The 15502-nt window shown below is 36.2% G+C and overlaps 1 protein-coding gene across 3 annotated transcripts in view; it reads left to right on the plus strand.

Annotated features, from left to right (window-relative positions):
• The first annotated feature begins 3804 nt into the window (after window positions 1–3804).
• UBE3A (ubiquitin protein ligase E3A) overlaps window positions 3805–15502 on the plus strand; it is a 42267-nt gene continuing 30569 nt past the window's right edge. The window contains exons 1-4 of one of the 3 annotated variants that reach the window (XM_079304851.1): window positions 3805–3869; window positions 11236–11382; window positions 11970–12088; window positions 15415–15459. In XM_079304851.1, the coding sequence (XP_079160977.1) occupies window positions 12069–12088; window positions 15415–15459 (65 nt within the window). In that variant the 5' untranslated portion in view covers window positions 3805–3869; window positions 11236–11382; window positions 11970–12068. Of the gene's footprint in view, window positions 3870–11235; window positions 11383–11969; window positions 12089–12726; window positions 12809–15414; window positions 15460–15502 lie in introns of those variants that run through there. The other 2 variants (XM_079304852.1, XM_079304853.1) reach the window with 2 other exon arrangements.

Raw genomic sequence — 15502 nt, forward strand, 5'->3', positions numbered from 1 at the left:
GTGTGAAGAACATGCTCTCTGCTTCCTTTGGCAGACCGCTTTTAAGACTTGTTAATACTTTGTTGATAATCACTACACCAAAGAAATCAATGAAATTAGGAGATCAGGATGACAGACACCCTCTCTCCCTTACCCTTAGGAGCTGTGTGCAGGGGAGGCACAAGAGTGATCTCTCTTGTGTTGCCAATCTTGCAAGGCACTGAGAGATGCCAGACTTGTCCAGGCAGCCAGGCTCTGGCACTACTTGTGTACTCCTGCTCTGGTATGTACCCTGAGACCCAGGTTGGAGCAGCTGCAGTTCAGCAGGCTTGGGCTGTTAGTGGGTGGTGGAGTAGCTCTTAAAGGAACTGAACTTCTCAAATGGAATGTAGGTCAAAATACTTCAAGAAAGGCTGTCATGGTTGTAGACAAGTTTTGTTTTTCCATTATGGTTAGTTGTATATTTGAGCTAACTAGTGCTTCAAATATTTTTATTTTACAGTGTGGTATTTGCTATTTTCTTAAAAGCAATCAAAAACTTCTTCAAAGTTAGGTAATACTGAAGAGGTCTGTCGCTACCTCAGAATTTCTGTTTCTAATACAATTTTTTTCTTTTTTTTTTGTTTGTATAGCTATAGTTGAATAATGATTATTTGTTTTTTCATAGTGAAATCTCATGTCCAAAGTCTTGGTGATGAATATTGTGTTTTACTATGTGTGTACACCCAGGTTTATTTTTAGAAAGTCCAAGGTATACTAGGGAAAACTGGCTGAGTAGCAACACCTTGTGTTACAGCTCGTGTAGCAAAACTTGCTTATTGTAGCCAGTAGAAATACATACTTACGAGTCTACACAACCTGCTGATCCCATCAGATTTCAAGGACTAGGGAGCTCCAGAGAGAATGTATCACTTCTATGAAACCCTGGCATTTTTTGCTTGCAAATATCGAGCCCTTTCCATGTTAAGGTTGTGAAAAATACTCCATTTGTATGATTGCTATAACCTGAATATCTGATTAAAAGAAGGTGAATTTGTGAATACCTGTTTGGTTTTTTTACTTGACTAATGTGATTTTTGTTTACTGTTAAGAATATTAGCTGTGGAAGAAAATTATTCTTAATTGAACTTAAATATTTGGAATTGTCAGAAAATTTATAATACTAGGTATTATTTCTTTAGGGTAGTGCTCTCAGAATTTTTTCTTCTATTCCTGTTGTATTACAGTTATTGGATAAAACCAGACAAACACAACTCAAAAGCACAAGTGGGAAACATAATCTAAGCACCGCATAGTAATGATTTTATGATATCTTTTATCGAGCCAGACACAAGAGCTGGAAAATATTTTTTTTAATTCATACATTTCTTAAATATTTTGTAATTCTGTATGCTACAGTCATTGATTCAGTGCTTTACTGTCTGTGTTGATATAATTCAGTGTGCCTTGAAGTCTCCTTTTCTGATTGAAAATGTATGACACAGTTGTAAACAAGCAGCTCTTTTGGCTGTAGTCACATGATCGATCAAGATTTTTTTTTAATGTGGAATGGAAGCAGTAAGGTTGGCCAAACTTTTATTCACATTGTCATTTGCATTTTTTTAGGCAGATGTGGTGCCTAATTAAGTATACTGGAGGTGAATGTTGAAGTACACCTGACTTCATGTAATAATTTTCATTCCTGTTAGACGAGCGTTACGGAGCTTTATTTCCTTCTGTGTTGTTATGTAGCCTTTGAGCGAATGTAGACTTTAGACTTAGTAGACTGCTGAACTCTGTTCTGCCTTAGTGGTAGCTGGTGAGGTGAGACTGAAGGAGAAGAACTAGAAGTCCAGGAACTTCAGTTGTGTGTTGGATTTGCTCTTCTGTTGTGTGTTATTATGCAAATAACCTGTCTGCATCTCCTCCTGGTCCTGTTTTCTCTATCAGTTGTATGATCCTACACTACTCCATAGCTTCAGTTCTGTTGAGAACCAATTTTTTTGTCTCTATTGTTGGGCAATAATCATAATATCCCTTCTAGATGCATATGCAATACTTTTTCGTGCTGTACTTGGTGCTGTCCTCCTCCTCTTCTTTGCACACTGAAAATTTGTGCTTTTGTATCTTAGAGGAGAACGAGAGAATTTTATGCAGATGACACTGCTCTATATCTGTACAAGAACAAATGCATACATTGAATCTGGAAGTCCTGTGACACAAGGTGTGAAAATATTGGTTACATTTGTCAGAATACTTTTAACTGAGTTTGTCTAATGGCACCATTGTGAATGAAGAATTAGTCTTTTGTAGAATATAAGGTATTTTGGATTTCTGCTGTGGATATGGAGTGGAAGTGCTACTTGCAAACAGGGAAAATCATAAGTTACTCTTTCATGTTGTTCAGATAAAATTTTATTTTTTTTCTGAATGGTAGTAGTAGTTTTATTGATACAATTGTGTATAATTAACACAGTAATCCTAACTGTACAGAAATCTACATAATTGCATAATTATGTAATAACATAAAATCTATTATGTAATTGCATAAAATCTACATAATTGTTTGTTGAAATAGCAGTCTTTTTCACAAAACTTGTAGGATGCCCTACATAACTAATATTTTTAAACACAAAAAGGTGTGCTGACATTGTTAGTGCTTAGAGCTTTAGTGGCAAAACTTGTCCAGGATCACCCCATTTCAGTTCCCTGATAATTTGGCCCCTGATACTAAATGATTTCTTGATGATTTGAAATATTTTAAAATAAAACTGAATGTACTGTTAAGGTAACCAGATTGAGGTTTCCTATGTAGGAACCCTGATCTATATTGGAGATCAGCCTAAATCAGCTGCATTGGATTTGTTTGTTCTTAATAGAGTTTTAAACCCAGAAATTCTATATTAAATCTTCACAGTACTGAAAATGTGAAATTCTGTGCCAAATTACTAACTTTTTTTGGAAAGTAATTAGTAGATTTCATAGAATCAGGGAATGGTTTGGGTTGGTATGGAACCTTAAGGAAAAATGCAACTACAAATCCCCTCCATGGGCAGGGGCACCTTTCACTAGACCAGGTTACTGAGAGCCCCATCCAGCCTGGTTTTGGATACCTCCAGTGGTGGGGAATCTACAGCCCCTGTCTTTCTTTAGTTATATGCATGTGTGTCTGTTTCTGTCACCTTTTCTCTCAAAGCTGGTTGTGCTTTTAGGTGTTTGTTGAAAGTATTTCAAGTATGTTTTAGTCCCTTGTTAATTATAACTTCTCTGAAAATGGATTCATGGAAGAGTATACTGAACTCCAACTCCAGCAGTTTTATATACCCAGAAGAAAGATTTGGTTTTATGTGTGACTTCTTTTGAGTGTTTATTTTTTTATTATTATTATGAATGCCAGTTCTTAAAGAAAAGAAAAAAAAAAAAAGACAAAATAAGGGGAAGGAAGGAGAAAGAAAATTGGTATTTGTAATGAACTGGATGAATGGAATTGTAAAAGTCTATTGCATCACTACAGGGGAAAGAATGGGAACACTGTGTGTTGAACTTCATGCTTTTGTAGTTTATCTAACATAATAATTGTTTTCAGTTGTGCTTTTCTATGAGGAGTGTAACTTAGTTTTACATGGTTTAGTTTTGGGTAGTCCTTTGAGGAGTGGGGAGCTGAGTATGATGATCCTTGTAGGTCCCTTCTGACTTGACATATTCTATGATTCTGTGTTTCCTTTAGTTGCAGACTTATGACTAATCAAATAGGCACTTTTGAAAGTATTGCCTTGAAGTTTTATTGAGCTTCAGATTGGTAGGGAGCATAGTGCAAGAACTGAATTGTGATGTTTTGCATTATAGGTACAACTGTAGAAGTCCATTTTAGGATCTGAAAGACCAAGATTCTGCAGCTCTGGAAAGATATGGTATGTTTATGTTTCCACTTACATTGTTTGTATGCTAATTGTAATAGCAAATAATTATACTTGTCTTTGCTGAGATTTAAAAAAGGTTGAAAATTAATTCAGGAAGAGGCACATATTAATTTTTTCCCCTTTTTAACTATATCTATTACTTAGTCATAATTCTCTAGAAAACTGACTTATTTGATTTTTCTTGGGGAAAATAAATACTGATGATATAACATTGATGAATTCCCTTTTGATTTAACAAGCTCATCATCATGCTGCTACCATCCATTTATTTCTCCATGGATTGGATAAGAACTGGTGTGTTTCTGAAAGCTGTATTGTTTTTTTTAATTCACTACTGAAAATATTATAGTGAGGATATGACTTGACAAGTTAAGAACTTGCAGAAAATTTATACAATCATCAGTGTAAGTCAAGTTTACAAATGGGAATGCTGGAAAATACAGAAATGTAATATTTTTTAGCTGTGTTAACATAAACCCATGGCACATGGTATCTCTCTTTTGTCTAGGCTCTTAAATGTACTACCAGCTTAAAAATATGTACATATATTGTGGCAGGGCTGGAATTTAAACTTGTAGTTAATTTAATTGCCATTTCTTAACTTTATTCTGGTATAGTTCTCTGGTAGTACCTGGTATTACTGCAATGCTTTGTACTGTCTGATTAAGTTCTATAGTTCTGCAACTTGGTTAATAAAGAATTTTTGAAACTTTTAGCATCACTGAATTCAGAAAAACAACAATTAGGTTAATTTTTCTGCCATATTAAATAGGTCTGTTAATGCATATACAAGACTGTATGTAGTTATTTCAATAACAGTTTCTAAGCCATGTGTGTACTTTATCTTTTAACCACTTAAATTGTGGGGAAGAGCTAACTAACAGCTGATTAAAGTTTTCTGTGCCATGGATTTATGTCTCAATTTTTTTTCAAGATAATTAACTTAGAAATAAAGTTTAGAAATCTCAAATTTGCAGAAAAATTGTTTAATGTCTTTTTAAGTTCTGTTTTGTAGGAAGCTATAGACAGGCTCTAATAAAACTGTTAATTTTATGCTGAAACTTTAGCGTGTAATAATTAAAAATTGTCTCTCAAAAAGCTACAATGTTACATTATCACAATCCAGATGTTCCTGAGAGAATTGTATAGATTGGTCCTTTACTCTAGCAGGCATCTGGCAGGTAGTGTATATTCATTTTTGCACCCACAGCACCACTGGGACCACCCACCTGCTTCTTGCTCTCCAGTGTCAATACCAGTTCTGTGTATGATGGCTCTTCTTCAGACCTAAGCCATTATTTCTTTATTGCCATTATTCCTGCTGGCTGCTTTTCTTCTGATTGTTTAACTGCTTGCCACTGTATGTATGCATAGAGTCTTTGTGATGGTATGTGCTTCATAAATTGATGAAGAATCCCCTTCTAATCCCTCACAAATTGTGAGTAATAAATACTAATGGAACATCAGAAAAGCTGAATGTCATGCTGCAGAATTGCATGGTTGCTTGGTTTTAATACCAATTATATTTAAACAAACATGCTGAAGAACTTGGTCAACAGAAAGATTCTAAAAGGAGAGTTAAAAGACATTTACGTAGGTGATGGGATTTTGCCTGCTGGTGTAGAAGGGGCTTTTTGTTCATGGCTGTGTATCATTTTGGAGGGAGCCTGAAGTAGCAGGTATAATATAACTAAAACAGAAACAAATGCAAAAAAACAAAAAATCAGAGAGGGTTGTCAGTAGTGGAAGAAGAAAAATCAGCTGTGGTCTAAGTGTAAAACGCAGAAGCTAAGGATAATTTTGGATCTTTTGTGCTTTTACAAAGGTGTACAAAATGCATATATGATCTCACTGAAATATTAAACCTAAACCAGATGTTGAAGGCAAAATCTAGAGTCCAAAATTGCAGGGGCAGTTGTAGAAAATGGGAATAACACCTAGGCCTCTATTTTTGGCTTGAGGGGAGGGAGTGGGAGCAAACATTAGGCATTTTTCTGTTTTTCTGAGATTCATGGATACCAATAGTTTAACCCCAGCTGGCAATTAAACACCAAACAGCTACTCTCTCACCTACCCACACAGTGGGATGTGGAAGAGAATTGGAGGAGTAAAAGTGAGAAAACTAGTGGGTTGAGATAAAGATAATTTAATAGGTAAAGCAAAAGCTGTACCAAAAAAAAAGCGAAACAAGGAATTCATTCACCACTTCCCATGCACAGGCACGTTTTGTCATCTCCAGAAAAGCAGGGCTCCATCATATGAGACAATAACTTGGGAAGACAAATGCCATAACTCCAAACATATCTCCTTTTCCCTTCTTCCCCCACCTTTGTACACTGAGCATGATGCCATATAATGTGGAAAGTTTCTATGGTCAGCTAGGGTCAGCTGTCCCAGCTGTGAACCCTCCTCACTCCCTGTGCACCCTCAGCATCCTCCCTGGTGGGGTGAGGAGCAGAAAAGGCCTTGAATCTATGAAAGCACTGCTCAGCAATAACAAAAACGTCCCTGTGTCAACATAAATCCAAAACACAGTCCCACACTAGCTACTATGAAGAAAATTAACTCTATTCCAGCCAAAATCAGTGCAGTGAAGAGTATTGACATCTAGGCAAAGTAAGTATACAGATACTGTAGGATGGAGCTTTCATGTAAATCTGTTTGATCTGTTTGTATTGACATGGACAAAAAATTTACCTTTATGAAACTCAGTAACAACTTCTCATTGTAAGCATTTTAGTGTTTTTACTGAAATGTAAATTCCAGAGTAGCACTAACTTTCATTTGAAGATAGTAGCAAATTGAGCTGCCCATCCCAAATAATTTATTCAAGTATTAAGTGTTCTCATTATCCTGCATGCTTGTGTTCCTGCTCTAAATTGAATCTGTGGGCCTTCAGTTTCTATTCATGGGAATTTTATATGCATTCTTTCAGTTGGAAGATCTTTATGTATTCTTTCTGTGCTATGAGAAGACTTAGTTTCTTCCAGTATCTATATTGATAGGCTTGATTAACTTTGAACTCTTTTCATTGTCTAATCACACGGCATTTTCTTCTATCGATATGCTGTTCTTGTAGCTCTTTTCTGCTACTTCCAGAGCACTCTTAAAGGGTGTTGAATTATTGGAGAACTGGGTTTAAGTTTGTAAGATGTGTGAAGTACTTTGTGCAAATGAACAGACACTCTTCCAGGGACCCTTCATGAGTCATATCTGTCATTGTTTTTGTAATATATGGGAGCATATGTACATTTGTACGTCAGTTGAGTCTGCTTTAGTCACTTTAGGTTAGCATTTTCCAGGATGGAACCCAATTCTTTTGGTTTTCCAACTAATGTAATGTTGCATTTGTTGTTACTAGTTGAATTGCTTGGTTTACCATGTAGTGGGGAAAAAAATTCTTATAGAGGCCTTATTACTGTTTGGTTGATGCTTTTTTTGGCTCTGTTAGGATTTATAAGATCAGGTTTTATTAGTAGCTGTTCTATTTTACTGTAGAATCAGTAATAATTTTGCCTACTAATTAGATGAAAAAAGCATATCTTTTTTATGTTTTGTGCATTGGAAACAGCATACAGTCAAGAAAAGTAATTTTTACTTCCAAGTTTGTGAAGAAATATAAGCTCAAACATGCCTATTGCATTACTTTTTTTTAATTTCTGCATGTGACAATTAAGATTGAGTTTAGTGGTTTGGTGAATATTCTCCAGGACATTTGACTCAATCTCTAATTATAAAAGGCCAGCATTCCTATTAGGTGTCAATTTCTTACTGCTGTGTAGTTGATTGTTTCATTGTGGTGCTCAAAGTCATTCTGAAAATATGTAAAATTCATTCTTGGGGCATTCAGAGGGACTCTTCAGAAGACCTTCAAAAGTTGTCTTTAGTGGTATATTCTTGAGAGAGGTGGTTATATTTAATTAAGCAACTCAAATTCTGGTACTGAAAGGTAAGGTAGATCATGGTACTTCATTGTACAGTGAATCACCCCTATTTTCATCATAGATCAAAAAGAGAATCTTAAATTTGGATCAAAGATTACTTGGGTAGATACTTAAAATTCCTTTGTAAAGGAAACCTAAATTCTTGCAAGTGCCACTCCCCACAAGTGCTACTCTTTTCATAAATCAATCAGAAATTATAGTTTAAATAAGGAAAGTGTTCCTAGGGGATCTTCCTAGACCTCAGATACTGTGTGTCAGCTGCCAGATTGCACTACTCTCACAGAAGGTTACCATCAAATAACCCAGGATAATACATGGTTTAGGGAATCCATGTAAGTAACAATGTTCAAATAAGTTATTGGTTCCTGGAAGTCATTTGCCCTTTTTTTGGTCGATGGAAAAAAAGCACTTGAAGTATCCAGGGTGTGGCTTTAGGTTTTGTATGTTGAAGCTGGGGACCTCTTCTTGCCTCATGCTTGTAGACCTTTAAGGTTGAAGGAAATGTGCCCAGATCTTTCATCAAATTATGCAACAAAGTTGGTTTTAGCCCCTTTTGATGCATCTGAACTTGCTTTCTGGGGTCTTTTTCTTTCCCTCTTGTTTAACTCCTTGAGTTGATAGGAACATTCTTTTAAGAAAGTATTCACCTGTGCCATCTTGGAGAAATAGGTGTTCCAAATCACTGCATAAACATTATTTATCCCATTCCTTTTTGATGAGGGCTAGTTCAAGTCACAAAATTCTTCAGTTACGTGGTTTGAAGGCATGAATCCTTGTTTATTGTCTTGCCAACTGTAATAGGAGTTGTTGCAGCCCTGGTTGATTCTACCCCTAGTAAATAGTCACTAGGACAGTCACAAATGTGTCTGTTCTGGAGCCTGCCCAGTCCCAAAGAGCCTGGCAGCCATCTTGGGTTTTTTGGATGTACCCCACAAACTTCCTTTCATACCTTCAGCTGCTCAGTGTGTCTGTAAAAGCCTAAACTGTAAGCCATGCTAATCATAACAGTGAAGACCAGGGAAATTTGTTTGAGTAATATGAATATATGTCTGCTCTGGGGCTGCTGTTTCTGTCTTCTGTAAGGTGAGTAACAAACAGAGGAGATTTTTTGTAGAGAAATTCCTGTGACAGAAAAGCAGTTGGTTTAGACCAGTTCACAATTCATGATGCCATTATCCAAAATCTTAGTGGATTCATCAGTGAGGTTTTCCTTTCCTAATCATGTAGTGTCTTTTGACTGTCTTAACCAGGTTGGGGATTTTTGTGCCTCGTTTGTATCAAACAGTCAAAGTGCCCTATGAAATATATTCAGAATAAAAGTTTGATGGCAGTCTCCTTCACCAACCACCCTGTGTTTCAGCATGCTGGTCTCTGCCAGCAGAAACTACTCTGTTGATTCATGAATGAGTGAAGTTTTAGAAAAATTTATTGTTTGATCTGAATCCTTGCCAATCATACTCTGTCCCACAGGATTGACAGCAAAGATAGGTGGGGATAGTAGGATGAAAAGGAGATAAGAGAAAAATTATTTATTAAGGGGTTTTTTTTGCATCTAGACTGCTGAAAAGAAGCATGAGGATTTTAGACCACAGTACAGTTAGTTTAGTTTTAAGGTATTGTACTACTTGACTCAAAGCTCTGACCCATGACAAATTCAGTTTGTAGATACAAATTTCACAACAAAACTTAGATGAGTTAACTTCAGCTCAGTGAGATTTGTGACAGTTGAGACGCTGCCTGCCATCACAGAACTGCTGTAGATACTATGTTCAGTGGTGTGGTAAATCAGACTAACTGAGTTGGATCTGTATCAGACCTTGGCACAAGCTTATCTAGACTATGACTGTGAAACTGCCAACTTAATGTATATTTTTTTAACATTCCAAAATCTGGCAGAGTTTGAATCCAGCACCAGCATTTCATGTGCTCCTTCACTGTTGTCAGTCATGTTCATGACTTCTCCCATATGAAACGGCCTCAGGAAAACTTTGTTTTACTAATGTTGATGGCAGCTTGGTGTTCCAGCATGCTTCCATTTGAATGGAAGACTACTGTAATAAGCTTTTGTCAGTAGTCTGAGTGATATAGGACCAAGTCTAGGTGGGGAGTCATTGATCAGGCACACTCCAGAACATGAGCTGGTACTTCCAGTAGTCAGACAGAATGGAGGTTTCCCAACCAGTGAGGCTTTGGAGATGATGCCACTGACCTCTGACCAATGTACTAAAAGTTACTTAGGCAAAGTGCTAGAAGCAGTGTTAGAATAGACATCTGTTTTCTCAAAACCAAGGCTTGCCTGAAAATGGACATTTTCAGATCTTAACCAGAATGTCATAAGCATAACAGTGTTTTACATCTTCTTAGTTTTGCATCATCATCTTGGGTGTTGCCTTTCTGTACAGCTGATGGTCAGCAAACATTAAATAGAAAATTTTTACCCTGTAGTGTAATGTTGACAGATGAGGAACCTTTTCAACTGACTTTTAATTGTTGTTCTGTGTTCCTGGCATTGGCTCAGTTAAACTTTGACAATTTACACCTATGAAACATAAGTACTGGAGAACCTCTGTTTTGTTTTGGAGATTTTTGGTAGCCTACTTCTTTTTTACTTTCCTTGTCTCAACTGCACTTGTATTATGGTGAGAACACTCAAATACTACTGATGTTAAAATCAACATGACATTTTACCTATGTCAAGGAATGATAAAACTAATAAGCATCATTCTGAAACGAAGACAAATATTATTCTGTGCAGAATTTATGGCAGAATGGCAAGCAGCTTCTCTGACAAACTAAAAAATCATAGGCCTTGCCAAGGTCTTGCTGCAATACTCTTGTAATAGGTTGGACTGAAGCACAAAATAAGGTGCAGTAAAGAAATAAATGTTTTTTACTAAATATTTAAAGCTGTCTGATGTGCTCTCTTAGTATTTGCACCAGATTGTTATGTCTGCATAACAGGTGTTGCAGAGTTGTGGCTGTGCCCTCAATAGCTTTGTGCACCTTCATTCTGTGTGAGGCTTTTGCTGCATGGCAACCTGCAAACGTGGGGTTTCATCTGGGTAACCACAGGAGTAAACTTGTCAGGATACTATACAGAGGTCTGTCTTCATAGCTACTGCTCTTGAGAGAAAGTAAGATAACTTTTTATTTGCTAAGTGAAATATCAAGATTGCAATTTTTATCAAAACTTTATATAAGCAGAAAGCAGAATGCTGTTTATCATCTGATTCTCCTTCAGAAGCCTTTTTTCTTTTCTGGCTTTCTCCAGCACACTTAGGAGCCTGGCGGGTGGGGGAGAGAGAATGGGATGAATTGAGTGTTGAGGATTATGTTTGGAAATATTTTATCCATTAACTTTAGTTTAGAGTAGATAATAGCAGTAGGTAAGAGACTAACTGGTTCCTTTTCAGCCATGGAAGTAATCAGCTGGGGTGGTCCCAGGGCGCTCTGGGCACGAGTATTGCTGAGTGATCATTGGCTGCCACCTGCGTGACAAAGTAAAGGACCAACCCTTCAATTTATACCAGTGGAGCCAGATCACGGGAAACAATTGACAGGTAAAATATACTTTTGAAAATTTAAGGGAGAGGAGAGAGGACACATGATATAAATGGACCAAAGAACCTAAAAGATTTGCTATAGATAGCAAAGATTGCTTTTCTGAAACTTTTTCATAATTATAGCTTACTTCTTTTTGGGAAGAGGCACATAACAGAGTTCAGGTTAGTTGTTGCTCCCCTGGGAGCAGAGCCTTGCTAAGAAACAATGTTAACCGCGTTGTAGCAGCAAAACATCTACCAGAATTTTATTGTAGTTAGAAATTATAGTTCATGTTTATGCACACACTTCCAGGTCTTTGAATGCTTATTGTCTTGACATTGGGTGTTTTCCACTAGTCCAAGAGATGGGTATGGCTTTTGATTTTTTAGAAAGACTAAAAATAAGTTCCTAAATTTTTAAGTTTACCAGTTGACGGTACTGTAGTGAGTTACTCTAGAAGTTAGAATGTCATGCAAAAAATGAATGTAAGTAAGTCTTAATGCTTTAGCATCAATGTTTTTCTTCTTTTTTATTTTTTTCATTTAGAGAATTGGCTGAAAATAATTTTTAAGGACTTTTAATTAAATTATTTTTGCTTATTTAGAATTGTTAAGCTTATGCTTAGCCCAGCGTGATACAGGACTGGTGCAACAACTCAGTTTTGATCAGTGACTCAAAATTGTGATCACCCTGATGTCACCGAATGGCCACAGCTTGTAAAAGGTAAGCATGAAGCATGTCAGGTTGTTTCTCATGAGTTTTTCTTTATAATGTTTATTTTAAGGTATTTAATTTGTATGGCTTGAAGTTAGTTTTATAAATAATGTTAATTTACATTGTTTGTTTAAGATAAGTCAGCTGGCAAACTTGACTTACACTTTTGCTAACAGTGATTTCAAAGCTCACTTAGTTTGTCCTTGCCTGCTTTTTAAAATACAAGTATTGTAGTGCCCCATAATAATCCCTCTTAAGAACAATACTATCAACTAAAAGTATCTAGTAGTTTTTACTGTCATACTGAATTTCTGTATAAATTGTTTAGTATGCTTATCCAAGCATGTGTTCAGTTTTTGTTTTGAAGTATTTATCTTGGAGGCTTGATGATATTGAAGTGTATGTAAGCTTACATACCATTACTTTTCTCATCTAGAGAGGTACACTGGTGGTAAAAGGAGTGACTTGTAGAATGGAGGATTTGCTCCCTGTGTTATTGAAAATGACCCACGATTTGAATTTGTGAGCTCATACTGCAGTATTCAGATTAGTTGATGTCTTGTGATCAGTAACTACAATTTAATTCAAAGCTGAAATTTTAAGAGCATTTGCTCTGAGATTTTCTCTGAACAGAACTCTTGTTTCAGATTTTAAGCATGATGAAAGGACGTCTTGCCGTACTATATAGTTGTTTTTCAGTACTGTTGCCTGCTCACAGGAAATAACAAGGTATCTTGTTTGTAAACAATTGGGTATTGCAAAATAAATAGCTTCTCAGCAAACAAGTACAGTTCCTGTAATTAGATTGATCCTCCACTTCATTTTACTGAGTATTCAAAGCTCATTTTATTAGGTGCTTACATTGTCATTTGAAACCTTTTAAAATCAAATTAATATGTTCATTAATAGTTCTGCAAATCATAGTTATAGTAGTTCTGCTCATGTTTTAGAAAATGATAAGCTAAAGTAATTTTCACCCTGTGTTTGCAGAACCACTTACCTTAGAGGACCAGACCTTTTTGGACCCAACTAAATGGTGTTTTTCTGAAATTGTTTATCTAACAGATGCAACCTTTTTTTTTTTTTTTTTTTTTGAGTAACATACATCAAACTGTATTGTCTCGTTACACCCCTGATAATATTCTTACAAATAATGAGGATAGAAAAAGATTTTGGATATACTTCTAGTTGTTTACATGTCTGTATTGCAGATCACCAGGCTTCTTATTATATATGCAGTGTTTAGATGCCAATCTGCTCTTCTTCTGTAATTCTTCATACTGCTTTTTATTTTAAAGGCTGAAAGTAATGAGTATTCTTGATGTTTTTCTTTTAACACCATGATTTCCTTTGCATTTTCATAACAACTAAAAGCACTACTTTTTCCCAAAGCTTCTATGTGTTTTATGTCCCAATACTAGAATTAAGAGAGCAAAGTCTTAAATGTCCAGACATTTTCCCACCATTTCCTGAAGTCCTGGAAATAAGTAGAGGAGCTAACCAGTATAAATATAAATATGCATCTTTCTGCTATTCCAGCTTCTAACACTTACATGCTCATGTGAATAAGGGGGGAAAAAAAATTGAGATTCTTTTCACTAAGCATTTAGAGGCTTGCTTTGGTCACCGAGTTAAAGGGAATTTTTTTTTTTTTGTTTTCATTTTGCTGCTGAGCATTATTTTTGTCAGCAGCTGCCTTGTCAGTCCTGAGTTTAATGAGTAAGGGAAACGTATTTTGGAGATAATAAATACAGGCCAAATTTTGAGATTGGGTAGTTTCTATGTTATTTTTCAGTTAAAGCATATTTACATTTTAAGCATGAGTATCAGGTTAGTTGAATAGGAAGTTCTGAATTCTGTCCCTAGTGTCCATTAAATTTCATAAGTTAATGAAATACAAACAAATAATTTCCTGTGTTCTGCATCATCGGTCACCACACAGTATCCAGCTACCTTAGGAATTATAAGCTGTCTGCCAGAAATACCTTCTAGGCATTGGGTCTGCTTAGTAGAATCCAAAAAGTTATGGTATTTCAGAAGAGGAATTAAAATTTTATTAGAGAATTTGAAGAGCAGTCCAATCTTTAATAGGAGAGACCATCCAGTAAAATAGCACAATGAAACAGGCAAAAAGGAATGTATCAGGCTACATGGGGAGATTTCCAATAGCATTTAGAATATTATTTATAGTTATATAATAAAGAAATTTAGAAATTGCATTCCTATCAATATTTTTTTCCCTGTAAAGCTACAGGAAAGTGCGTAGCTGTCCTAACTGAAGTCTCCCAGCAGACTCTGGTGGAACCTACAAAGTTAGTTCTGTTTGCAGATTTCAGCTCACTTCTGTTTTTAGAAAGCTGTCATGAAAGACATTTTTGTTCATTTAAGCTGCAGAGTTTTACTGTAATGGCTGTGCTCAGTTTCCACTCCTTGCTCACTATTTCCAGCATGGCAGTTCTGGTCAACTGTACCAAAGTTTGAACCGATGTGAAGATTCTATAAGGTCTGATTTCAAGGCATCCTAAGATGATGGGATTCAAAACTGCTGCATTTTGTACTGCCTTGTCTTCTGGCTAGTCTGGCTGCAAACTCACTGGCTAGGGGGAAGTTCTCCCTCAAAGAGAAAAAAAATACTATCTAAAAAAATTAACAGTCTAATCAGTGCTGTCTTAAGGAACATGGGAGTAAGGAGGAGCTAAATAACTGTAATTGAGTCTAAGTATTGAGCTATACCCCTTGAATTAAGTCAATGGGGTTGCCAAGCTAAACACAGGTACTGCTTGTGCCAGGCAATAACACTTAATTCTGAATGTTACTGGCTGATCTCTTGGCTGGATTGATGAAAACAGAAAGCAGTTTGTGAGATTAGCTCCTTGAATTCAGGTGGAGAGAGATTCTTTTGGACCCTGCTTCTGAGCTGCTACTTCTTAGAGTCCAGCCACATGTAGAGAATTTGTTGTTTGCAGCTGATCACTGATAATCTTTGAGTACATGTTTTGGTTATAGAAGTGTTTATGAAGAGTTAGCCCAGAACAGGAGCACTATACAGCCTGAATGTGGAAGTACTGCCAGCAGATCCCTTCCCTAATGGCTCCTTTTGTGTCAGCAGTGGGGAAAAAGTGCTCTCCTTCTTAGGGAAATTCGGCTTAATTGTACTATCATGTTTTGTGTAATAAACTGTATTCTGGAGTTTGAAAGATTAAATCTGCAAGTATCAAAAAGTTGATGCTTTTAGTGGAAATAATACTCCCATCTCATTCCATCTTTCATAACTTCATATTGTGATGACTTGAAGGAGCAAGCAGTGCTTAAGGGTTTTCTATCTGGTTTTGCAGATCACCAGGAGAACCACACTCTGAGAACATTGAAACTAGCCGAATGTAAGTAAATGAGTGGATGAGTTTGGTTTATCTTGATTAAAAA

Source organism: Erithacus rubecula, assembly GCF_903797595.1.
Source record: "Erithacus rubecula genome assembly, chromosome: 1".
NCBI classification, from domain to species: Eukaryota; Metazoa; Chordata; class Aves; order Passeriformes; family Muscicapidae; genus Erithacus; species Erithacus rubecula.